Consider the following 24,625-nt stretch of genomic DNA (forward strand, 5'->3'; position numbering starts at 1 on the left):
TAGCATGTTGATAAAGTCACAGAAATAGTTTAGTGAAGAAGGTGCAGTGTTATTCTGAGATAAAAAAATAGGGAAAAGGACGTCAACAAACATATCGTCATAGTTTCGATTAACAAAATCAACACTGATATACAGCAATCGTTTTACTGCAGTTGCTGATTATTTTTATTTTAAGGTGTCCACTATAAAACTAGTTTTTTTATTTTAAACTATTAAATGTAGAACTGCAAGCCACATTATCCAAAGGCACTCTAATTTTATATATATATAAAATTGTTTAAAAGTATCTAACAAAAGGGTGAAACAAACAACAATGCATTTTGTATTAAACAATGATCTGACACAAGGTAGACTTCCCCAGTACAATTACCAGCTCTGGGGGAGGAGGGCCAAACACTTCAATCACTCTAACGTTGCTTTGAAGTTACCTTGTAGTGGTTGTACTTTTTAAAGTAACTACAGGGGGTTTACCTTTGTTGCTCCGGGGTCACATGGCCAGATTCAGTGTCTGTTTTATGGCTGCTCATACTGTTGTTCTCTGCAGACTCCGTGTCACTGCGAGTTGGCTTTGGCCAAACATCCTCCTTTGATTCAAATGACTCTCTTGAAGCAATTGATCCTGTATTCTCATTTGCATAACTGTAAAAGTAAATATGACAAAAGGTAGAGATGCTAAATCCGTGTCTGAGAAAACTGAAATGTGTAAATAAATGTGAAAACTAGAGACACACCCATTGTTATCTGTTACTTGATTTTTCTGCCTGACCCGCGGTCCAGGAATGGGAAGATCTGGGTTTATGTCAGTGCTTCTCAACAGCACTTCTCCTGTTGTCTCACGCTTCTTTGCTGTAACACAGAACACATGTTAAACACAGCAGTTAAACATAATGTCACTTGTATTTCTCTCCTCCTGCTGTTGAACAACATTCCAGTGACTGTGGGCATTTCATTTGGCCCAGACTGAGAGCTGTTTACATTCCTGCTTGAACAGTCGATAGCCACCACTTCCTCTTCCTGTACTCACCCATTGGTCTCTTTCTCAGGGAGACTCTCACCAGGTCGTGTCCAGGAGTCATGGAGAAACGGTTGACCCTTTGATCGTAGAACCAGTCCCCTGTCCTTTTCTTTAGATCCCTACAATGCCATAAAAATACTTTATAAAAGGTCTTAATTTAAGAGAATTCACACTCATTCATCAGTAAAATAACACATTTAAAAAAGGTTAACGGTTAATACCTGTCATGCTGTATTTTTCAATTTTAACATACTAGAGCTGAAATGATTATTCGATTGGAAGAAAATAATTGTATTATTAATTAGGCTTATCATAAAAGTATTTTTTTGATGTAGAATATATATAGAAGGAAATAGACCAAACGATTAAACTAATACATAATTGGCAGGTTTATTGATAATGGAAATAATAATAATTTGCAGCATTGATAAATATGCTGCTCAAAATAATAGGTTTTCAAAGATAAAACTATTAGTTAGCAAATTGTGCTACGATTGTACAATTTTAAATAACCATAAAGAACTAGATATTAGTGTCTTCCGTGTGAATGATGGTCTGCTTTGTATCTGCTTCCAAATAAACAAACCTTTTTAAAATAGCCAATCCACCATTAAGTAGTCCTGAACAAACATAATACAACTGTTGCTTAAATCTACAGGGCCCAGCTATTCTAGGAAATGACTCAGCCTTTTTTTGTTAAAGTGTTCATGTGTGACTTCTACATCTTCACCAGGTAATCCAAGGGTGTATAGTTCAGGATTAGCTCAATCTTAACAGTATAAAAGATGAAGACAAATAGTTTCGATCCAGAATCAATATTTGCTCATATAAAAGTATTCTCAACATCTAATGAGAGCATAAACAAAACAATCTCTCACGTCTCTTTGGCACACACGCTGCAGACCCAGGATCCATCGGGGACCGCTATTCGGCAGTTTCTGCAGAGATGGTGATTGCAGATCTTACACTGGCTGGAGAAAACAGTCAGTCGACTCAGAGGATCCTGACATCTGCCACAACTGTGTTGACTGTATTTTCCACTGCCACGTTTGGCCCCTTTCCTCTTCACTTCCAGCAACTCCGTCTTCATGCTCCTGAGAAACAGAAACCCAAGTAATGAACAAGAAGAGTTGTTAATGATAAACTTCCTGAGGGGTCTATATTTACAACTTTTGTTAGTTTTTCTGTATCACCTTTGACCATACTTAAATTAACAAAAAAAGGTAGTTTACATTGCAACGCAAACATCTGTATATTAAAAAACATATAACATGGACTCTCTCTTTGTAATCCATTGCATGGCCTGTTGGGTACATTTGTCTTCAGCTCCCAGCAACTAGGGCTGGGTTATGTTTGAATTTAATATACTGATACTAATTATATTTCTGGGTATTGGGATTAATTTAGATTATACTTTCATATGAGTAAACAAGACTAAATATCTGAATCTTTAAAAATAAAATCTGACTTTTAATACTTAAGTGCTCGTCTATGACTCATGATCTGTACCAGGTGGGGACGTGTGTGTTCTCCTGTGTCACATGAAACTAAATGGAGTGTTTAACGGACGCTGTAATCTTGGTCGTCTAAAAGCTGGCACCAGAGAGAAGACAAAAACAGGGGACAACCTACGTCGTATTGTTTCAGTGACCAACTCTCCTCGGTTTGCGAGTAGTGTCAGTCTCACGCTGACCAGGAGTGATACCTTCAATACTGTATAGAGGTTTAGGTCATCCGATAAGACATAACTAGACTACAAGCAGTAGAATCGATTTTGAGATTGACTGTAAGCAGACGATTGACAGAAGGAGAAGTCACACCATGTAAAGTATAAGATAGCTCTAAGTTGACGGAGAGAGGTCCACACATGTAAGGGTTACAGATCTGGAGTTGACGGAGGGCAAGTGCGGCGGGCTGAGTAAAAGTTAAAGTGTGAGTTGACCGGGGGAAGTCAAACCGAAAAATCATTTTGTAGTCGTTTTGTTTTGGATAACACTCTCTCTGGAGAGATGTCAACTATATTGGTAGTGCACCTGAACGAGGGAGAGTTGGTCACGAAGAATACGACGTGTGCCCTGTTTTTGTTTTTGTTTTCTGTGAGGCGTGGGTATAAACACCCTTTTCCAGGTCGGAGACCCACGTCCTGACCTGTACGGTCTGTTAAGAGGATACCATACCGGATTTGTGTAAAACCCGGTCTGAAAGTAACTCGTCCTGGAGGACACGTGTCGGACGACCTCCTCTGTCTGAGCGAGGGGAGGACGATTTTGTCACTTTTGCGGGTATTTGTATTGTCCGATTTGGTAAAGGTTCTGTTGATTGTGAATACAGTATGGGCATGCCACCCTATTTTGTATTTACTATACGTAAAAGTAACACTAATATGTTCTCAATATAACTAATATAAGTCTGAAGCAAAATCAATCAGTTGAATTATGTTGTCCGAGATCAAAATGCATACACAGTACTTCCATGCTGCTAGATAAAGCCCTGCGAACCAAACATCGGGCACTCTCACTTGGAGTCACAAACCATAGGATTAATTGTTTGGTCTTTTNGAAGGAGGTGTCTTTGTTTTTTTTTTGTCCCCGTGTGCAGCATAAAAGCACTGGTTGAGAGGGAGAAAGCTCCACAGTGGGGTTTCTCCTTGGTAAGTTCTCTCAAATAGGTTTTGTTTTGACTGTGTTTTACTAAAACCAACTGAAGTGGGCCAGTTGAAGTTAGAATTGAAATGTCACAACTGAAGAGGGCAGTTGAAGTTAGAATTGAAATGTCACAACTGAAGAGGGACAGTTGAAGAGAGAGTGACGAAATAAAATAAGAAATGTAAAACTGTGAATTGAGTTTTCATATTAGTAATTTACCGCAGCATGAAATATTTGGTATGATTGTCACATTGTAACGAGAGAAGGTAAAAACCCTGTATAAGTGTGGACCATTTTCTTCAAATAAAATCACCCCACCCTTTTGGATTGGGGTAACTTAAAATAGATCTGCGCTCTCCTCTCCTGCTTAAAAGGTAAGATTGCACAACTGCCACACACACAAAATCCAGGATTCGACAACCCAACCATCAAAAAGACAACATAGAATAGCGGACTATACGTTCAAATGCGCGTTCCCGTGTCAAGGGGTGCATTTCACGACGAGGGTGCATCATTTGACACAACACCGGTATAAATTAACAGGCCTCCCAACTCCAACAAAGCGGAAGAGAAAAAAGTGTATAGGAAACACACGTTTTTTTTTAAATCCCCCCCAAAAAAGCATGTTAATTTTCTGTGATTTACAGAGTAAGTTACTTTAAAGTTAAACTGTGTTCATTACCTTGATTTGAATAAACCGGAAACAGCATTGGTAAGTTAACCAAGAGTACAATTGACAGGAAGGGCTCTCTCCTCACCGCACACGGAGCTCCTCGGCCTGCCTCAGATCCTCGTCCCGCTGCAGCACCTCCAGGATCCTCTCCCGCTCAGAGTCAGACAGGAAGGCCAGGTTCAGGTTGATCAGGTCAGCAGCCTCGGGCATCGTGGCGGTTATCGGGAACCCTCAGCGCAGGTTAACTGGCTCAACTCAGGGGCTGTCGCATCAAGAAGGTCTCCTGAGGGCAGAACCAACAATCAGGAATAAACTCAACTGGGACACTTCACAAAAGTTTGATTTAACACTGACAAAACATGCATTTTTCTATGTGATGCAGCCCAGGCAGAGCTCTACAGGGAAAAGAGGAACTTAATGCCTGACGATGATGAAGAGCCAGACTTATCAAATGGATAATAATCGACTAAGTGATATTGTTCTCTTCCCGTTGGCCTCCATACAGAGAAGCCTCAGTCCAGCAACTTTGCGATGGATCGTTTTTGAGTTAGAGTTGTAGTCTCCTTGTTTTCAGAAAGGCTTATGTCTATCAGTCAACAAGGATATCCACGGGAATCTAGATAATCACAAAACTAACAGACAGAGGAAAAGGTCTACAACTTTGGAGCAAAATATTTGTTGAATCTAGCGATCCAAAAATGATATATGACTAATAGAAACCAGGATGATGGAGGATTTAAGGCTTGTTCTGAGCGAGAGAGGCTAAAACAACATGAACTTGGCTTCTGTGTGCTGGTTCCCACCCTCTAAGGATACAGAGAGCCGGGTGGAGTTATGTAGTTTATAAACAATCCCAAAAGGCTAATCCCAAAAACTTGCTGGTTGTCTGTCATGTTCCTTTTGAAACGTAAATTGAGGAGGTGACTGTACCTGTAAGCAGAGGTGTAAGAAGTACTCAGATCTTGTACCTAGGTAAAAGTAGAAGTACCAGAGTTTTGCAGATTGGTCCATTTCAGAATCATATGATATGTTTTTGATTATAATTATTGATGCATTAAAGTGTTATCAAAGCCAGTAAAGGTGTAGCTAGTTTTAATTACTTTGTATACTTCAGGGTAGCTTGTGAATTTACTCTACACTAAAGTCTTATATAAGTGTTGATCTATATTTCACATCATTAATCCAAATCTGAAAAGAAACTTGAGGCATTAAATAAATGTAGTGGAGTAAAAGTACAGCATGTAGCCTACCTCTGAATTGTTGAGTAACAGTTCAAAGTAGCAAACATTGGATCAAGTAAAGTAAGTATTTAAAAAAGTATACTGAAGAACAGTAGCCTACTTGAGTAAATGTTAGTTGTTTCCCACCTCTGCTGTTAAGTAGGTACACAATAGAAAAGCTGCACTCCAAAACTACACAGAATGTGACACTTTTTTCCTCATTGTTTGAATACCATCTGGAGGAGGCTTGCAGCAATATCAACTTATTCAAGGGAACTAGTTTAGTAACCCTCAAGGAAATTGTGCATGCGTCATAGAGATGGTAATAATGAACTAACCTTAATAGGCGATATTAAATTCGTCTAAAAACACTTAGCTCAATCTACAATTACCTAGCATACCCTTAAAAATGCTGCCATGTCTTGTCAAATGTATTCAGGCTATTTTAACAAATAATAATTTGACAAAAAAATTCCTAGACAATGGGTGTTGTTGTTTTTAGCATTATCAGCAAACTGTGATTAGATGTGTGTATATGAAGATATTACGGCTTATACTCCAACAGTTGAAAGTGTACGTTACTGAAAATCAAATAAAGGCTAACGATACTCCATTTTCACTTCATGGTATTTTAAAATCAGTTTGCTGTTATCCGACTGGTGTTTTGGTGCACACGATTCAATTATGTTACGTGGTAAAGAGTCGGCTGAGAAAGAATACAAAACAGTATTACATAACTCACAGTGTTGTTAAATGTCGACCCTACCACCACTACACGGCTTGCAGCGTCACTACGGGCGACAGATATCCCTGTCAGAAAACACAAAACGGTTAAAAGTAGCAAAAAGCTAACAACGCTTTAAAGTTATTACATTTCCGCGTGTTTTTAAACTGGTGTACTCACTTTCCTCGTCGATTTTATCCCGTCTTTTCCCACTTCTTCCTCCTGCCTCCCCTCTCCAAAAAACAGTTGACTTTGTGTTGGAGTCTCAACTACCGGAAGATAAGGAAAGTTTGCAGAAGACAAGAAGGAGCGCCTCTCCACAGTTTCCACTGTGACAGGTGTATTTCCTTAGCTCTGTTTACCACAGGAGGGCTGGATGTGGAAAATGTGACCCATGTAACACTCCATTAATTTCCTCTGCTCACTCTACCCTGCGAAACAGTAACCTGACAGGGAAGTGCATGGGTTCTAAAAGTTGATTGTGTTAGAAAAAAAACCGTGGGAAATGCAACACATCCTGCAAAATATCAACAAAAAGTGAGGACTGTAGCTTATTGCTGTTGAGAAAAAGAGACGCTACAAATGGCGTGTCTGTACAGCTCTCTATACACACTATGGCTTTATTTGTTGTCTAGGCGTATGCAAAGTGATGATAGATGAACCACGTTGTTAGGAACATTATTACTCTGCCTATAAACACTAAAAGATAACGTTTTTAAAGCTGGTCTCATATGGAGCTATATATCAGGGTTATACGTCATGATCATTCAAAGAAATGCAATTTAGAATTTATTTATTATTAGGTAGCCCGAAAAAAATAACTTAATACTTTCTATACACAGTACTCACGTGATTGGTGGTAAACAAACGTCAAAGTTCCGTTAAGCGAGCTTTTAGCATCGTAGTTGGTACCAATTGCGGGATAAGAGCAATACACTGTGCTGGAATTTGAAATTACGTGATCCGCAACGAGCCAGCAGGAAAAAAATATGAAACCTGAAAAAACAAGATTTGAAACTGAAAAAAATTATGGTTTTGAATCTAAATACGTAAAATCTGCAACTGAAAAAAACGATTCAAATATCAAAATATGTATAAAAGTGAAATATGAAAATAAATATTTTATTCCCAAAAATTGCTGAACTGAATCAAAATAATATTCAACATGAAAAATTATTTCAAATACTTATATTTATTTTGAATACATCATTGTATTTTTCAAAGTTCAGGATGAAAACTTCGACTTTAAAATAAATAATATTTTTTTGAATGATCAAAACGTATAACCCTGATATAGCTCCATAGTCTTACAACTCTTTTTGGTTTGGTATGCAGAACTATTTTTGAATATGCAAATGCAATATGAAGAAAATAATAACACACAATTTTCGAGGAAAAAACAAGGGAAAGAACAGTCAAGAATAGCTTTTTATCTTACAAAGCTTTATGAATAAGGAAAATATACCATGCAACAAATATGGTGGGAGATTAACAACTGATCCAAGTTTGTAATCATGAACAGTAAATCTGAGAGAAAAGGATACATCAACAAACATTTTCAAGTAGTCTCTTGTCCCCAGTGTGAATCACATATTTTCTTTGTAGGTTTTTCTGTGTTGTTTTATTAATTATATCAATGTGTACGGCCTTATTGGCTAATGATAATTATCAGGTTGATTACAGTTAGCCCAAACTACTTAAATGTGCCCAACATGGTACCTTCATGTATTCATAGACTTGAGGTATGAAGCATAACTGAGAACACAGATAAGTGACTGGAGTTTACTGCTAACTTTGTTTTATATTATTAATGCTACACTTAAGAGAAAACTCACACGGCCATTGCTCACAAAAAAAATCCAGGCGTGTCTGTGGTAAATGGCTCTTTTGGCAAGTAAAGCAAAGACATTGTGTGCTCTCAACCGCTGCTACCTCCACATACAGATGGGTGAAGGAAAATAATAACTACATTGACTCTCTCGTAACACGATATTGGTACCAAAAGCTGCCAGAGTAGCTTTGGTGCTTTCTACTGGAAGGATTACTATTCATTCATCCAGCAGATATTCCTTTATTTGGGTGCAAAATCTCACATGGCTGTTCATAATGGTTCAGACCTGCTGACTGTGAAGGCCATATCATATGATTCACATCCTTTCCATCATGAAAACATCCAGTGCCCCCCCCCCCCCCACCCTCAGGTTTGCTATCAGCCTTCAGCTGCAATCTTGTGGGAACATTTTGCCAACTCTTTTCCAATAAAAGCGACCAAGAGTTGCCTCTCCACATAATGTGCTTATTTGCATACTCATTCACATATTAATTTGCATAAAGCTCAGTGGATATGTGAGTTGCTTGGAGGGAGGGACTGCCTGCACAGAAATAGGAGAGAACCCGTGCTTTTGGAAGAAGCGCTGTGGACTGTACTCTGAGCAGGATTGGGAATTAATTACAATTTATTTTAATATATCTTATTTTTATCTTTATGGTTTGCATCAGTTGCAGAATTTCTTTGTAGTAGCTGCTTCTGAGAAAGATGTCAAGTGATCCAGTTGTCTTTGGGACTGTGGGGCCAACAATAATATCACATGGAAACACTTGATAAGCTGTTTGTTGATTTTCTTTTGAAAATGGCCCACTGATGAAAGCACATTTTATGGAGCTTTTTGCGATTGTACGTTTAATTTTTCACCTGTCTTAAGCTCAGAAGTGAAACTGTGATGTGGTATTGAATTAATTATTTAGTATTGATTCAATTGGCTGCTGCCCTCTAAGGTTCCACCTTTATATACAGTGTAGGGGTTCCACTGGTATATTTACGTCTGATTAATACTGTATGTTCATATGTGATTTATGTCCTCTTTTAATTTCTTGGGGTGAGTTGTATAGATCTGGGTGTTCCTGTGATCACCAGCACACAGATGTTCATGTCTGCAACATTTCATTTCAACCAACCATAAGTGCCCTAAACCCACCACAAAAGATATAACTGTGGAGCCGGTGGCTTGGCAGCCTCCAGATTGGTTTGTATTTGCATGGCTGTGAAGCACGGTGTTTCTAAATAAAGAAAGAAAGAACATCTATGTTCTGTGAACCTGCCCTGGATAAATAAAGGTTTATATAAACACTGCAGCGGCTGATTTGTACTCCCTTACAGGTGGAATAAACATCGGCCCAATCCCAATGTCCACACTCTTCAGAGTTTTCCCACATTTTGAAGTGCATGACCTCGTAAATCCAAATTTCTGCAGACTTTGCCTGAGGAGATAACTCACAATTCATATCTTTGTGACATTGATACATGGGGTTACCAGGGGAAGTCTGGAAGCCTAAATGTACAAAGAAACGCAATATAAAAAAGGAGATAGGGTGGTATAAAAACATGTGAAACTATTAGCACAAGCAAAACTGGTTTATTCTTCAATGATTATTTTTGTTTGCTTCGTAATTCTGTTTAAAGTAAATTATTTTTTTCACAATTAACTTTTGTCCCCTCTGTACATCAAGAGCTAATAATACATTAAAATCAGTGCATTCGTCATAAATAAAGTAAAAAATGTAATATAAAAAGTCTAAAATCCACAAATGTAGGCCTATTTTACATGTTTTGGTGGCATTATGGTAACATGATATTCTGCAGCAAATTGTTCCCATTTCTGTTTATACCATTTAAAGCTTTGCAGCCTAGATAACTCAAGTACTAACAAGGTCAATTACATCTGGGAGGGTTCAGGGGCTTAGGGTAGAGACTGGAGTTAGTGTAGTGTTTGTGTAAAGATGAATACAGTAGTGTTTCTGTGTTCATCCCCTCAGCTCAGGACGGTCTGCACGCCAAGTCCAGCACAACATGGTGAACATGAGGTGCATAGGACTTCACATGTTCTATGTGCTGGATGCTTGTTGTCCACTGTGCTCCAGTGGTGTCCTTTAAAAGAAAAGTGATGTGTTTTGCTGTGTCATCAGCCCAGACATGCCACGCCTCTCTGTCAGATTTCTTCCCAGAAGCATCATTGATTGCTGTGTTCGGTAACGCTGAGGTAACGTTGTGAATGTGCAAAAGGCCCCCAGTTGTTCTCTTCAGCAGGCAACAGGCCAGCTGTCCTCAGAGCTTGATATGAGACCCAGGTTCACTGTCAGCAATGTGACTCAACTGGATCTGGAATTTAAAAAAAGTATACGATTAACTAAATAATTCCCCAGTCCTCTGGCCACTGAACTCCATAGCTGTTGATCTGAAATAGTAAAAGCTATAAGCAAGGAAAGTCTTATTCAAAAAGCACATTTATTTCAATGTGGAAGCACAATTGGCACAATACACGAGCTACAATGGAAGTTGCCATCAAAAACACTATGTGGATAGTGTAAATATAAAGCACACAATATAAAGATAAAATACAAATAATTATGATCATTAATGTGAATTAAAACTGTTAAAAGAGTAAGACTAAAATCTAAAAAATATTGAAACCAACAGTTGACCAATACAATTTTAAAAAAGGACAAGAGTTACAACCAATGAAATCTGCATGAATACAATTAAATAAAGTTAGGACCTGTAAAGACTATTGAAAGGCGAGGCTAAAAAGGTCATGTATTTCAGTTAAGCTTTTGAAGGACGATAGCAATGGAGCACACATAACATGATTGGGTAGGATGTTCAATGTTTTTGTGAATTTGTTTGCACACCTAGTTCTAAAGAAAAGTGTGGTTGAGTTTGAGTACCCATGTTCTTCCATAGTGGTGGAGAGAAGCAGTTCTCCTCTCCATGCCTCTGAAAACTGTGAGGGAGGTCCGCCCTCAGCTCCTCCGTCCATCTTTCACCATGAGATTCAATCAGCTATTGGAGGATTTTCTCAAGTTTATTACCACTCCACATTCTTCTTTGACTGAAGAGGAAATTGTAAAAATAGGAGAGGCATAAAAAACACTTTATAGCTGCAGTAGAGTACTGTCTGCCGCTCATTGTATTCATCTTTAAAAACAGCACTCTAAACTATTTCACAGTCACCATGAAATTGTACAATTATATGTATATTGACAAATGTATACATCTGTATGTTATCTGTTTTATTTGTCAATGTGATAGGCATTATGAAATGTCTTTAGTGTTTGTTAATTGGTATGTGTGCACCTGCCCAGGGACTGCAGATGGAAATACACTTTCAGCTATAATCTGGAATATAGCATCTCTTCTCTTTTTGAGATTAATGTATTTGCATGCATGGTACTTGTTTAATACTGATATATATAACTGGGTCCGTTGTGGTATTGAGTTGTGGCAGACAGGATATTAAAATGGGCAGTCTTCTCTGAGTCTTTTATTAGGCACAAACCTACATCAAGATCTGCTCTGGTCTGTAAACATCTCCTGTAAGAGAAAAGATAAAGGATGAATAAAAAATGAGTATTCAAATGATTAGAAAAAGACAAAGAAAACCAATCTAACTTGATAATCAAAGCAATCTTGATGTCCGTATTTTAGTTCCTATCAGTGTATCCGGGTTCCATGCTAAGTGCTAGCTTCCTTAGCTTAAGCAGTTTTTTACAGTGCGACTGTTTACCTGAACTGTTGTACATGACATTGCGACACACGAAGGCAAGACCCACCGTACATTTAAAAGCAAACAAAAAAATCCACCGTATTTATGTTTGACGGTATTAAAAGGCTAATTTAGCCTACGTAGAAAATGAGCTTCCTACAACAATAACAGTCGAATACAACGCGTGTTTCTAGTCGGATCATAATAGAGGACGGACGTTTCGAAATACAAAACGTTTTTCATTATTATTAAATTAAAATAATAATGTAGAATTTTTAGTTGAACGTTTGACCTGGAACACTTCATACATAAATGCAAATATCTTTAGGTGAAGCCCCACATCACTGGATGGAAGAACGACCTTAACATTTTTGCAAAGTAAATTTTTTTGGTAAGATGTAAACAGTTTGTTTTATTTGATCTATACTGTTTTTGCACCTTTCAATGTTATTGACAATAATAAGTGCCTTAAAGGTTTGTAAATTACTCTTGATTAATAAAGTTTTTAAAAAGCCTGCTCGTCAATGTCGATAGATGGAGACAAACGGCTCAGAACACACGAGGGTGAGTTCAATAATGTAAATAAATATATTCTTTATCTTTATCATCATTAAAGTTTAAAGCGATCTCTATATGTTTGTATTATGTCGTGTTTTCATAACGTTTTATGGTAACTTTCCCCCCAAACATCAATTGATTGCTGATTGCTCAATTTCTGTTTTCTGTTCCTGTAATCTGTAACTGAACGAAGAAATTATTTATATTCAAGGGTAACCACTTTCACTGAGAAATGCACCTTCTTTTATTTTATTTTTATTATTATCAATGTCTTGTTTGTTTTGTCACAATTAGTATTGCTATATTGGTTTTATTTTTGGCTGTCTGTTATTGTTTATTCTAATTATTCTTCTATTATATTTTTGATGATGAGAACCCCCGACGAGATGGTACATCTCAGAATGATCTTTCCTAATAAATTCCAATATTTTAATTGGTCTTAAATGGGAAACAATATAATTAACTTAACTATAGAGTCACAGCAGCCAGAAGAATATCTCTCAGAATAATGAAGATTTTTTACTATTCAAGGATTTGCAACATGCACATCTTAATATCATCATTAAGATGTCATAGATTAACAATAACCTAACGCTAATCAACTTATTTTCACTCTGTGATACTTGATATATTTTTAACACCATTTAAAAAGGTTTTTGTCTCATCAACCTGTTCTATTGAACCTCTTAGAATTAATGAATTATTAATGTATTGATGCGTGCCCTACACTGTTCTCCAATTGGAAATGATATAGTATCATATATTTTTCTGTCTATTTGCTTCACATTACGTAAGTCATACATTGAAACTTTCTTCTTACAGTGATATAAATCTTATTCTCGCTCATCTCTCCTTATGTAATAGAAAAAGAGCTGCAGATTGAAGATCTGACTTTTAGTTGCCTGCAGTCATAAGTACATTTTAGTTGGCAGGATGGTCAAAGAAGCATCTGATAGGTCTTGGTGGTTCAGCTCTCCCCTAACAAAGTACTGTGTAGAAACAAGAAGATTTGCAATTCAACTTGGCACTTTTTGCAAAACACTGCACACAGTTTAGTAAGATAGAGAAGTCTGACATATTCACTTGTTTGCCATTTTCAAAACACTGCCATTAAAAATGCTACACACATGAACCAATTAACAAATACACATGCCAAATGACCATAAACACCAAACTGCTTTATTGTTGACTCAGCAGGATGAAAGCACTAGAAAAAGGCTATGCCTAAGAACTTTTTACAACAAACTATAAATATATGAATAGCAGCAAGAGGAAGAGGTAGAGGGAGGATGAACGCAAATCAGTTGAAGAGTTACAGTTTTTTTCAATTGCTAAAACACATTTTGTGCTTTATGTGTCATTTTAGTGTGTTAGCAACTGATAAAAACTATAACAAGCAGCACAATACACACTTGGGTAAATCAACATGATAACTGCTTGGCCGGGATTGAACCCACCACCTTCTCACTCAAAGACAACAGCTCTTCCTCTCAGCCACAGCCAAATTAGGGGATATTGTTCAGAAATGATGAAGTCATAGCCAGAATGTCCCAATCGGGATAACCGTTTTGTTGCTAGAATGGAGGTTTTTTTAAACAGGGGAAAAAAACCCTGAAGTTTGTTAAAGTTAGAAAAAAACAGAGGCTTAAGTCCAGTTTTTTCTAAACGTCCTGGTAGCCTTGAGTTTTTCTGAAACAAATGTGAAAAATGTATGTTAACTTCTGGCATTGAGTTCAAACAAATGTTCTTTAACAATATCTTTGTGTCGCCTTGTAACCTTCAAAAACGTTGAAGCCAATTCTGTAACATTTGACTGGAATATGTACTGGCGTCTTTTGCTGAAGGGGTGAATGGATGCCTAACAACAAGTTGGTGGTTTCGCCTCCCAGCATGGCGAAGTGAAGTGTGGTGGGAGGCAAGATGGCATGTCTGTGGGCGGTCAAGGGTGGTCAACACGAGTACAGAGTACAATCCTAAAAACTAACGTGAAAAATAATATATAAAGATATTTAATATGAAAACAAAAGTTTTAATACAAAAAAATAAAGTGATACAATTAAGAATGAAATACATTACTTAAAAAAAAATGTCTTGCAACAAAACATTCTTTTTTTAAAACAACAATTACAATTTTGTTATGTAAATGGGGAGAAAGATTTCTGTTTGCTGCTTTGAGAAAGCAGGTACGTTTTTAGGGAAATGTAATATTGCAATGTTGGGATTAGGTGGGAGCAGAATTTCTGTATTTCTACTCACATTGTCTGAATAAACATATTGAACAACTAAGGGTTGATTTGCAGGATTGATTGCTTACTTAGCCCTTTATCGGTATAGCATGAATAATAATCACACATCAGTCATATTTCTTTTATGAATAGTCATTTATTAAATATGAATACAATTGTAGTCCCAAAAACAGTTCCTATCGTCGGCATTGTGTTTTGTGTGCCCTTTACTGCAGTGTCTCCAGCGTCCTCTCTTTGTCTTCACTGGAAAATGTGACATTAGGTCCTTGCGTACATCCAATGGAGGTTGTGATCTCTTGGATGGGGCCCCGTTTGGTGGACCCCTTCACATGAGGATGGTCTCTTCTGAGCATTCAACGGGCTCCTTGATGTCAATGTCGCTGCTGCGCTCCCGCCTGAAGATGGTCGTCCTCTCTTGGTTGTTTTCAGAGGAGTTGTGTTCACCTGATTAGAACAGAATCAATCAAGATACATGTCAAAAATACATTAGGATATAAGTCAAACATATTACAGTGAAATATAAATATTACAAACGGCAAATAGCAGAAATGCATTCTTACCAGGATGAGAGAGGATGCTAGATCTGCCTGAAACTGTCTCCTGGTCAGGATCTCCTGCTTTGGTATCTTTAGAGCTTTGCACTCCCGCTTGTAGAGGAGCGTTGATCACAGCAAGGATGATGGTGTGCCAGAAGATGTACACGTACCGGCGTCGGGACTTCATGGGGAACTTGTATTTTGCCATAACGAGTCCAACAAATCCACACCTCCGATGTACTTGTTGCAAGTATACCCACAATGTAAGGCCTCACAACTTCTACGTAGGTTTTGTTGGCTTTGTCCCAGCGTTGAATTCTCTGCACAGGGTCTGGTCCAGCAAAGGATGACACAAGTGTGACCGCTCTGCTCTCATACCATTTGACAGCACANTCCCGCTTGTAGAGGAGCGTTGACCACAGCAAGGATGATGGTGTGCCAGAAGGTGTACACGTAGGTTCTACGTAGGTTTTGTTGGCTTTGTCCCAGCGTTGAATTCTCTGCACAGGGTCTGGTCCAGCAAAGGATGACACAAGTGTGAGCGCTCTGCTCTCATACCATTTGACAGCACAGAGGCTGTGGTTGGCCTCCACTCGGATGTCAAAGCTTCCTCTCCCTTTTTTCTTCAAGCTCTTCTCCTCTTCAAGGTTGCAGTTGGGTAAGCGCATCTGCCTGGCTGTTCCCACATAATGAATTCCACGATCAAGGACCTTCACTACCAATGGGACACAGGTGAAGTAGTTGTCTGCGTATATCTTTTAGTTCTGACCTTCTGGAAGCGTGGAGGTAAGCTTCATCACAACATCACCTGGAAACTTCTGGAAGTACTCCAGTGGTGTGTGGAGGGAAATTACATCCTCTGTGGTATCTGGACCAGAAAGGTCAGTATTGGGACTGATGAAATATTTTTTCAGCCAGATACCTGTCTCTGGGCTTGGTGGGTTTATGTTGTTGGGGCTCGATGTCCACATAATCACTGACTGGGGGGTCATTGGGTTGTTGGTTTTCCTTGTCCATGTGGCCACAGGCATCTTCATCTGCCTCTTCTTCACTCATATCAGTGTCACTGTCCTCTGATTCCGTCTCAAACTCACTTTCTCCATTTTGGATGGCAGCAATCACATCCTGCACACTGAATCGAGGACCTCTCTTTGCAAATGGAAAAAATCTATTAATAAATATGTATCAATAATACATATGCTTATTATTTTGTAATATATTACCTGAAGGAATAGATAGATAGGTTGGTGGGACAAGTGTTCATTCTGTCTGGCTTAGCCTATTATCATACTATAAGGNGCTCCTTGTGGGAAACATCTGCCGCGAACATTTGGATTTTATTTCTAATTAATATATTATTTTTTAATTAATATTGTCCTGTGAGAGGATCGAGATTGTCGGTGCAGCGTGGGAGCCTCAGTGTGGGAATGACATGCTGCAGTAAAGACTGGAAATACAAATGGACATGAAAACACAACGATGATGTGACTGCGAACTACGAAAAGAAGATGCTTTACAATCATCACCTTGTGCTGACATCTTTAATATTACACATTGAGTCGTTTCGGGTATTTCTTCCTCAGTGGACTGTGTCACATTGACTGGGCAATATTTGTAAGAGCTATCTATCAGGTTATTATCTGAATCGTTTTACAGTATAACAGCTGCCATCAACCTAAAGAAGGACTGAGATCTGAAGAGAGGGCACCATGTCGGCGGTGATGATCACACGTAAGGTGCGAAAATGGGAGAAGCTGCCGGGGAAAAACACTTTCTGCTGCGACGGCAGGGTGATGATGGCCCGGCAGAAGGGAGTCTTCTACCTGACCCTCTTCCTCATTGTCGGGACCTGCTCCCTCTTCTTCGCCTTTGAGTGAGTTCATTTCCTGCCTCTGACTCCATAATGAAATCACTCGTTGATGATTTGCTTCTGAGAGGGTTCACAAGTCATTTTAAGGCTCTTGTGGTTCTTCACAAATACACACATTCCCAACATTTCTGTATTAACCCAGCTGACAGTATTGCCATTTCCAACATTATCCAACTTGAGAGCTTCAACAATCAGTGAGAAAATTAATTATTAGTCCCTTTTTAACAAGGACCATGCATAACAAACACATGATTTATGTTAGATTTAGCTATTAGCTTATTTTCATCTGCAGTCCCTAGGCAGCTACACATAGAACAACCAACAGACATTACAATTACAATTGTACATGCAACATCATAGTCTCTCACTAACAATTTTAAGATGGACCTTTATTGATCTCCACAGGGAAATTCACAGAAACACATCTTTAAGCACACAGCATATAAAAACCAAACACATATCTAATTCATTGTGAATATGATGAAGAAGGAGTGGTTGTTAAATATCCAATGTTCGACAATATGATAGACAGAAGGTAACATGGAAGCTTTATGGATTATAGATTCATCAATTCCAGTCAGTTTTTGTGAGTGCCCAGCTCTTCACATTTTTGTTTTAAACAGAATAAGGCATCTGAAGAAGTCAACAGGGGATTTGGTCAGATTTTATTCAAATATTTTTCTCCATTTATGCAGTTTTGCCAATGAAATATCAGAAAGTAGTGAAATAACATAATGTTAAACTTAATTGGATTAATGGAAATGGTCTGTTTTATCCAACCAGCTAGCACATTTCTTTAGGTTACTATCATTACGACGAAGGAAAAGGTAAAATCCTCAATTTCTTTTAGCTTAAACCACAAGATATTAGATGTTTTTGTTTCAACTCAAACTTGAAGTCTCATCTCAACAATTACTGTCATACATATTTGATAGTCAATAGTTTCAAATGAGAATTGGACATTAGTAAGCTATATGAAAATGTGAGCTGATGGGCATCTTGGATTGTTGTTTTCTTGTGCTGAAAGATCACAGTGACTCTGTGGATCCATGTTTGGTTTCTCAGTCCGGGACAGGAAAGAGGTTTATGATTGACCACATACTGAGGTGTTAAATATTTAATAGCCAGTAGCTGCCCAGCTTCTGCTCTGCTTTAAGAAAGGAAAGCTGCCTTTTTGTTGTCTCAGCAGTTCTGTCTCAAACCACTACTCGCAAAAACCCAGTGGACTCATTAGTTCTGCGAATACAGGCTCGTACGCAGCATGAGAGCCCAAATCCTGTCAGGCTGCGCAGAGGTTTGTTTTTAACGGGACGAACATGAATTTAAATGATGATCATAAAGCAGGGCTGCTTCTCTTTTAGATTGCACTTTCTGTGTATGTACCACTTGTTTCCTCTTTCTTCTCTCTTATCTTACCAGTTTTCAACAAATAGACGGAATTATTTAGCTCACAATCGTTGTCTTCTCGGTGTTTACATGCAGGCCAAATGGATTTCAAGTATAGCAGAGAAGAGAGGTAGCTCACATAGTGCCAGGCCCTTCCCATCTTTATCTGCTCTGCACTTTAATGGCCTCCTGCTTTTCTTCTGAGTCCGGACAGAAGCAGCTGCTAACCCTCACACCGAAGGTCCGGAGCCCAGAGGAGCCATTGTGGTGACTAATGGCTGGAGGGTTGTCAGCATGCTATGTTCATATTACAGTTGAACATAATTATCTCTCGTAGGCGCATGGATATTAACGCAGAGATTGCACCCAGACGACATGGGGGTAATTTCCAACTGGCCATTACACAGCATTTTGATGCTTATCTGATTCAACCCTCTGACGGAGGAATAGCCTTCTGCAAAAAGAGCTCACAAACTGCAAACTTGCATCTGTGCTTAATAGAAGGATTAAAACCTCTAATTGCTCTCTTTCTTAGAATGAATATTGAGAGTGGAATACCCACTGATGATTTATCTGCAGACATTTTTTATATTCACTAGATTTTGAATGATGTTGTAGTCATTTAAAGAAATGGTGAACAAAGACCCATTCTATATTTCCTGGTTTGTGTTTACAAATTGCTTTTTTTACCCGAGCAAAAATTTCAAACCCAGAAGCGTTCAGTTTAACATCATGTAAGACATTCAGCACTTCATAACATTTGAAAAGAAGAAGTCATAGAAGTTTGGCATTTTCATAAACTAATATATATATAATATAACCATTAGATGGATCGCCATTGCATTTTAGTACATACATTCCCCCTTCAGATTAAATTGTAATCATTTTTGGTGATTTTCATATAGGGCCACTATCGGGTCAAAATGTATTTATTTAGTTATTGTTAACTACTCTGGTTTATTGCTAATTACCTGCGAATCTAATGACATTTCAATCAGCTTTGCTATACTTTGTGTTTAGTTGTAATTATGGGGTTAGCATGCCGCAGTTTGACTATAGACTCTTAGCATTATTAGATGGTTGTTTTGCCAGCGAACAACTCAGCAGATTGTTTCCCTCATCTTGCGCTGAATATGAGTGAAATAAATACATTTTCAAAAATAGTAGCCAATCAATAGATATACTCATAACAGCTCCAGCTAATATGATTTATAATATCGTCCATTCCAAAACATAATTCAGTGGCCATCATTTATCAAAAACTCAATATGTAAAAGGCTTGGCATTGATTAAAAACAAAATATGTCCAACAAGGCATCCTTATAATCAGATTTTAAATGTTTGCTTGTTGGTGCATTGAGCTGTGGTTCAGCCTTCTTTAATCATCACATCCTCTGTCTTTGTGGCATCGTTTCCTTGTTTTGGAGAGTTCGTTCCTCACATGCCTGAGGTGCATCTGTGAGCTGCAGCGGGGCATGATGGGTAAACAGCGAGGGCAGTGTCTTGGCGTTGGCTGGCTCACATCCAACACCATCCACACAGACGTCTCACTTTTATCACCAGGCATCAGCAGCACCCCGTGCAGGGAGACTTCTCTCTGCTTTAATTTGTGCTAAATTGCGGAAACGAGCAGCCCGAATACACAAATGGAAAAAGCCATTAGGAACAACTAAACAAATTACTCAGGGAAGAGATGGGCCCAGCCTGTTTTCCCCTGGAATCAATTTTAGGGCTGTGTGTCCTCACACTGTTTGTTTCTGCCCTTTTAATACCCACTGATCTGATTTTGAAATGGGATTTTACATATTTATATTATACCTGAATGCTGTATAAGGTGCTTTGGTACTGGTTTGGTTCCCATTTGTATGTTGGTGTAAATGTAGTGTGTGTATGCAGGGCAGGCATATGTGAATGTGCGTTGCCACCTATGGAGCTTGGATGAAGGAAAAAGAAACTGGAACACAAGGAGAGTGTGTCATCTGTCTGTCCACTGCAGGACGCTCAGCTACGAGGCCAGAGAAGCATATGTGCATGTAATGAGAGTGATCCTTGGTGTGTGTGTGTGTGTGTGTGTGTGTGTGTGTGTGTGTGTGTGTGTGTGTGTGTGTGTGTGTGTGTGTGTGTGTGTGTGTGTGTGTGTACACACACACACACACACACACACACACACACACACACCAAGGATCACTCNTGCAAAGGAGGACCATATCAACTCTGTAATATTTGTAAAACTCTCTTCTGAAGAGTCATCAGGCTACATTACATTTACATGTTATCACCTTTTTCTTGAATTAAACATATTCAGTACGAGTTCAGCAAAACGATTGTTCTAAAGCTGAGGACAAAACATAAATCTGAAGTGTTTTGGAAAATAGATTGATTGTTCAAGTTATTTTTCAAGCAGAAATCATATAATATTATGCTTTAATTATTCTTAAATGGTAATAAACTGACCATAATTGGGTACTGCCCTAAAGAGACTTTACCTTGGCCGTTAAGAACTTTTTAACTGAAATTTTACAAACAAAATGATCAATTGTTTAAAACTAATCAGCAGACTAATAGATAAAGAAAGATGGCTTAGAAGCAGCCTCAGGTATAAGTAGTCAGGTTTTTAAAAGGGTTTTTGGGTGCACAAGGTTCATTTGTGTGGAACATAATATCCAATACTGACAGCATCCGTATCACATATCAGCCAAAACACTGCAGACACAGTTACATAAATGAGTATGAGATATCAATAACTCTCAGGGGGAGAACACAGCACTAATGCATACATATGGTTTCATTTGGTTTCTAGTGATTGTTTAGTTTTGATTTGTTTGATCAGACCGAGCAATGTTATATTTGGATACAAATGTGCTGAAATACAGAGCCAATAAACTAAAATGTGAATCTGTCAAAATACATATGGACTGCACTGTAGCTGTACATCATCAGACATCCCATAATAAGTAATTTAATCGAATGAGCAGCTATTTTTGATCAATAATAAAGCAGTCAAGTTGGTTTCAGCCTCTGTAAAGTGTAGATCTGCTACCGAGTCTGCTTTAATTCATTTTAAAGGGATTTTCAGACCCTGACAAAAGGTCTATTTAATCACTTCCAGTGCCATCAGTTATTGTTTTGTCCAGGTTGCATTTTGTTCATTTTAACTGCATATATAAAGCACTAAGGGGAAGGATGTAACTAAGGTCAACAACTGCCTCAGCTCAACATGGCAGAGAACAAAGTCCACCTGCCTAGCTGCACCTGCTCGTGTAGCTACACCATGCAGGTACGCCAGCATACCTGTGCACTTGTGAAACAACACACACAAAAACACAACACCAGCTGAACAGGTCAGAGCAGTTTCCCTGCAGTGTCCTTTCTTACACAAACGGAAACTAGGAGCAGCGATTAAATGAATACAGGTTTCCAGTGGACCGGCATGTGAAGTATGTTAGGCCCATTTGAGAGAGCATAGGGCAGCCTGAGGATTCAGGCGGAGGAGAGGCAGCCTGTGGGTGAAGTGTAATTCCCGTAATGATGACTGGTAGGTATCAGAGGCGCACTCAATCATCGGCTTGCCCTCATGCCCCTCCACGTCCTTCCTGGATGTGACCGTTTCCTCTGCTGTGGAGGAGCAGTTGTGTGTGCTGTGTATTCATCAGTCACCACAGAGCAGCAGAAAAAAACTGGACTTAATCGAGCCCATGTGGGGAAAATATTTTCATCAGTGAGGCGATCAATCAGACCACCGAGTGACACTCATGCCACTTACACATTACCTCTCTCTCTGCCTCTCCTTTGAGGCTAACAATAAACTAGCTCCTGTGGTGGAATGCAACAGAGTACATTTACTCACTTACCCCAGCCAGCAACACTATGAAAATGCTACTTATGTGTTAAAGGGTTAGTTGGTTGTTTTGAAGCGGGGTTGTATATGATCCATAATGAATGTACTGTATGACCTACGGTACATGTCAAGTGGCACACTCCCAATTATAGGAAACAGACAGGAGTCGGACCACAGGAGCTAAGAAATGGACAGGCGCAGCAGCAAAACACATTTTACCTCTTAAAAAAAAGGCCCACCTATACATTTAAATTAAATGAGTTGGAGTTTTTCACTTTATTTAGATATTTTTACCGCATGTCCTTGCTGTCAGATTGCCCTTCCCGACAGAAGCTTTTTTCTATGCTTCGACTCTTCAAAGTCACCAGATTTACCTCGCAGAACACAAGTGCCTTAATCATTTAGTCTGTTATTGTGTTACGCTGTTGAATATAAAGCAACCCTTCAAAACACAAAAATTACAAATAAACCAAAACATAGTTACAGATGGAGGGCAGAGGTAGACCAGCACTTCTGATGTTCTGCAAGGTAACATTACTGTGTTTGTCAAAGGAGTCTTGGAGCTTTGACAAGAGCAACCATCAACACCGAGCAGCCTTCCCTGAAACACCAAGTGGGACCAACGTTGCATTTTGGGTAATGTGGATGCCAAGTTTTACAAAGGAAGGAGAAAGTGTAAATACAAAAATTCCAATTCCAAACTGCAACACAGAGATATATTTTCATTTCACTAAAGTGTTTCTTCCACATGACATAAAACATTTGGTTTAATCAATGGTCCGTACAAATGTTATAAAATCATTAAGAGAGTGACCATTAGACCCTAGGCAAGTCCAATATAGAAAATATTGTTTTCATGGCTTAATAAATTGAACCATTAGCTTAAAACCTGCAATCAGCTACCGGTCATAAATCATCACATACACATATGAAAGATAACCAGAGTTACACAAGAGATAGTGATAGGTTACATACTGTACAGTCCTGCTGATTCTGCAACCAAAGTGTGTGTGTGTGTGTGTGTGTGTGTGTGTGTGTGTGTGTGTGTGTGTGTGTGTGTGTGTGTGTCTACTGCAGACTTTGATCTAAAGAATATCCCCTCTTAACTCAGGATGACATGGGTTTAAAGATGAGAAGCTTCTTAGTAGGGATATTGCTGCTGAATTTAAATCACTTTAACTTTTCAGCAATAAATCCACTAAACTCATGATGATGACTTCACCACTTCATGCCTCGGTGACATGTTACCTTTGTTGAACATTTCACAGCTTTACATTATAAATACTTAACAGTTGTAAGCTATTGGGGATCATTATGAATCATACAAGAGATGAATTATGCACAGTGGGCCTCAGTAACCCCGTCATACAAACATCTGTGGACTGTGACTCTGCCTGTTTCAAAAATAACAAAAGCACAAACTCTACTTGCCCTCTCCCTTTTTTCCACTAACAGACATAAAAAGGGGGTTTCATAATTCCTTTCGTAAGAAATCTCAGAGGTCTTTTGCTTCTCTCTGAAGATGTAATCATGTTTCTACAGTTTGAACCTCTTATGCATTACCATTACATTAGACATTTACCAGCGTAACACTACTCTACTGAAAGTGTTTCTTGAATGAAGACTATAACGTTTTATAACCATTTCAATAAACAAATATTCATCCTGCTCCACCAATTAAAAAAAAATCCTTTTTTTAAATTATATTTTCCTTTTGTTTTGCAAACACAGGACGGATATGACAGGACTACCTGTATTAGGTAAAGTGCAATCCAGTCATATGAGAAACAGGTTATAAATCTATCAAAAATGGTTTGAAAAGCCTTGAAGGAATCAAGAAAAACCTTGAAAGCAGCAGATAATGTTACAATGTTAACCTTCAAGGTTTTAAAAAGATTGCAAAGTATTTTTTTCTTTTCATAACATTCAATGCTTAGCGCTGTGACTCAGATGTAATGTTAATAAATACGGAAAATCCAGAAACAGGTCCTTTAAAACCTGATCCAATAAATGAATGCGTTAAAAAGAGGCTACACTTGAGATGAAGAGGACACCATCTGTTGTCCAGTTTAAATCAGTCATCCTTGTTATGCAATCCTTAAATACCATATGAGAGAGATGAAACATGAGAGCCACGGTCATAGTCCTTTTACCAGGATTAAAGCTAGGATTACAGATGTTGCGTCATAGAATACTCACTAAGTGAAATGAAGAATGATGAGAAATGTTTAATGTTGTCCACATGAAAAAACAATACTACTGAACAACATTAAAGATGTAGTCATTTATAAAGGAAAAATCATCGAAGAGGGCATCTAATTCAAGCCAAACACGTCACAAAACAACGTGAGGAAAAGTGTAAAGTGTGCCTCCC

At 38.4% G+C, this 24,625-nt stretch overlaps 4 protein-coding genes across 7 annotated transcripts in view; 1 reads left to right on the forward strand and 3 right to left on the reverse strand.

Annotated features, from left to right (window-relative positions):
• sytl4 (synaptotagmin-like 4) overlaps nt 1–7,147 on the reverse strand; it is a 15,310-nt gene extending 8,163 nt beyond the window's left edge. Inside the window, exons 1-8 of one of the 4 annotated variants that reach the window (XM_010783340.1) lie at nt 6,458–6,755; nt 6,296–6,363; nt 5,264–5,301; nt 4,419–4,616; nt 1,894–2,109; nt 1,025–1,134; nt 732–846; nt 472–639 (exon numbers count right to left, since the gene is read on the reverse strand). In XM_010783340.1, coding sequence (XP_010781642.1) covers nt 472–639; nt 732–846; nt 1,025–1,134; nt 1,894–2,109; nt 4,419–4,543 — 734 coding nt within the window. In that variant the 5' untranslated portion in view covers nt 4,544–4,616; nt 5,264–5,301; nt 6,296–6,363; nt 6,458–6,755. Of the gene's footprint in view, nt 1–471; nt 640–731; nt 847–1,024; nt 1,135–1,893; nt 2,110–4,418; nt 4,617–5,263; nt 5,302–6,295; nt 6,364–6,457; nt 6,756–7,126 lie in introns of those variants that run through there. The other 3 variants (XM_010783339.1, XM_010783342.1, XM_010783341.1) reach the window with 3 other exon arrangements.
• Nucleotides 7,148–8,505: 1,358 nt separating this feature from the next.
• Nucleotides 8,506–11,859, reverse strand: trmt12 (tRNA methyltransferase 12 homolog). The gene is given in 4 exon segments (XM_010783344.1): nt 8,506–10,357; nt 10,360–10,423; nt 10,938–11,114; nt 11,839–11,859. Coding segments are annotated over 4 exon segments (528 nt in total). The 3' UTR covers nt 8,506–10,091.
• A 3,578-nt stretch (nt 11,860–15,437) lies between these two features.
• On the reverse strand, nt 15,438–16,297 carry LOC104955943 (piggyBac transposable element-derived protein 2-like). Its single transcript, XM_010783345.1, has 3 exons — nt 16,104–16,297; nt 15,622–15,890; nt 15,438–15,488 (listed from the first exon to the last, which is right to left on the reverse strand). Exons 1-3 carry the CDS (start codon nt 16,192–16,194, stop codon nt 15,438–15,440), a joined length of 411 nt encoding a protein of 136 aa, XP_010781647.1. The 5' UTR covers nt 16,195–16,297.
• Nucleotides 16,298–16,462: 165 nt separating this feature from the next.
• Nucleotides 16,463–24,625, forward strand: part of zdhhc9 (zDHHC palmitoyltransferase 9) — a gene marked incomplete at its 3' end in the record, with an annotated part of 17,107 nt that continues 8,944 nt past the window's right edge. The window contains exon 1 of the mRNA XM_010783346.1: nt 16,463–17,030. Within this exon, the coding sequence (XP_010781648.1) occupies nt 16,867–17,030 (164 nt within the window). The remainder of the gene's footprint in view (nt 17,031–24,625) is intronic.

This window comes from Notothenia coriiceps, unplaced genomic scaffold (genome assembly GCF_000735185.1).
Source record: "Notothenia coriiceps isolate Sejong01 unplaced genomic scaffold, NC01 NC01_scaffold00025086, whole genome shotgun sequence".
Taxonomy (NCBI): Eukaryota; Metazoa; Chordata; class Actinopteri; order Perciformes; family Nototheniidae; genus Notothenia; species Notothenia coriiceps.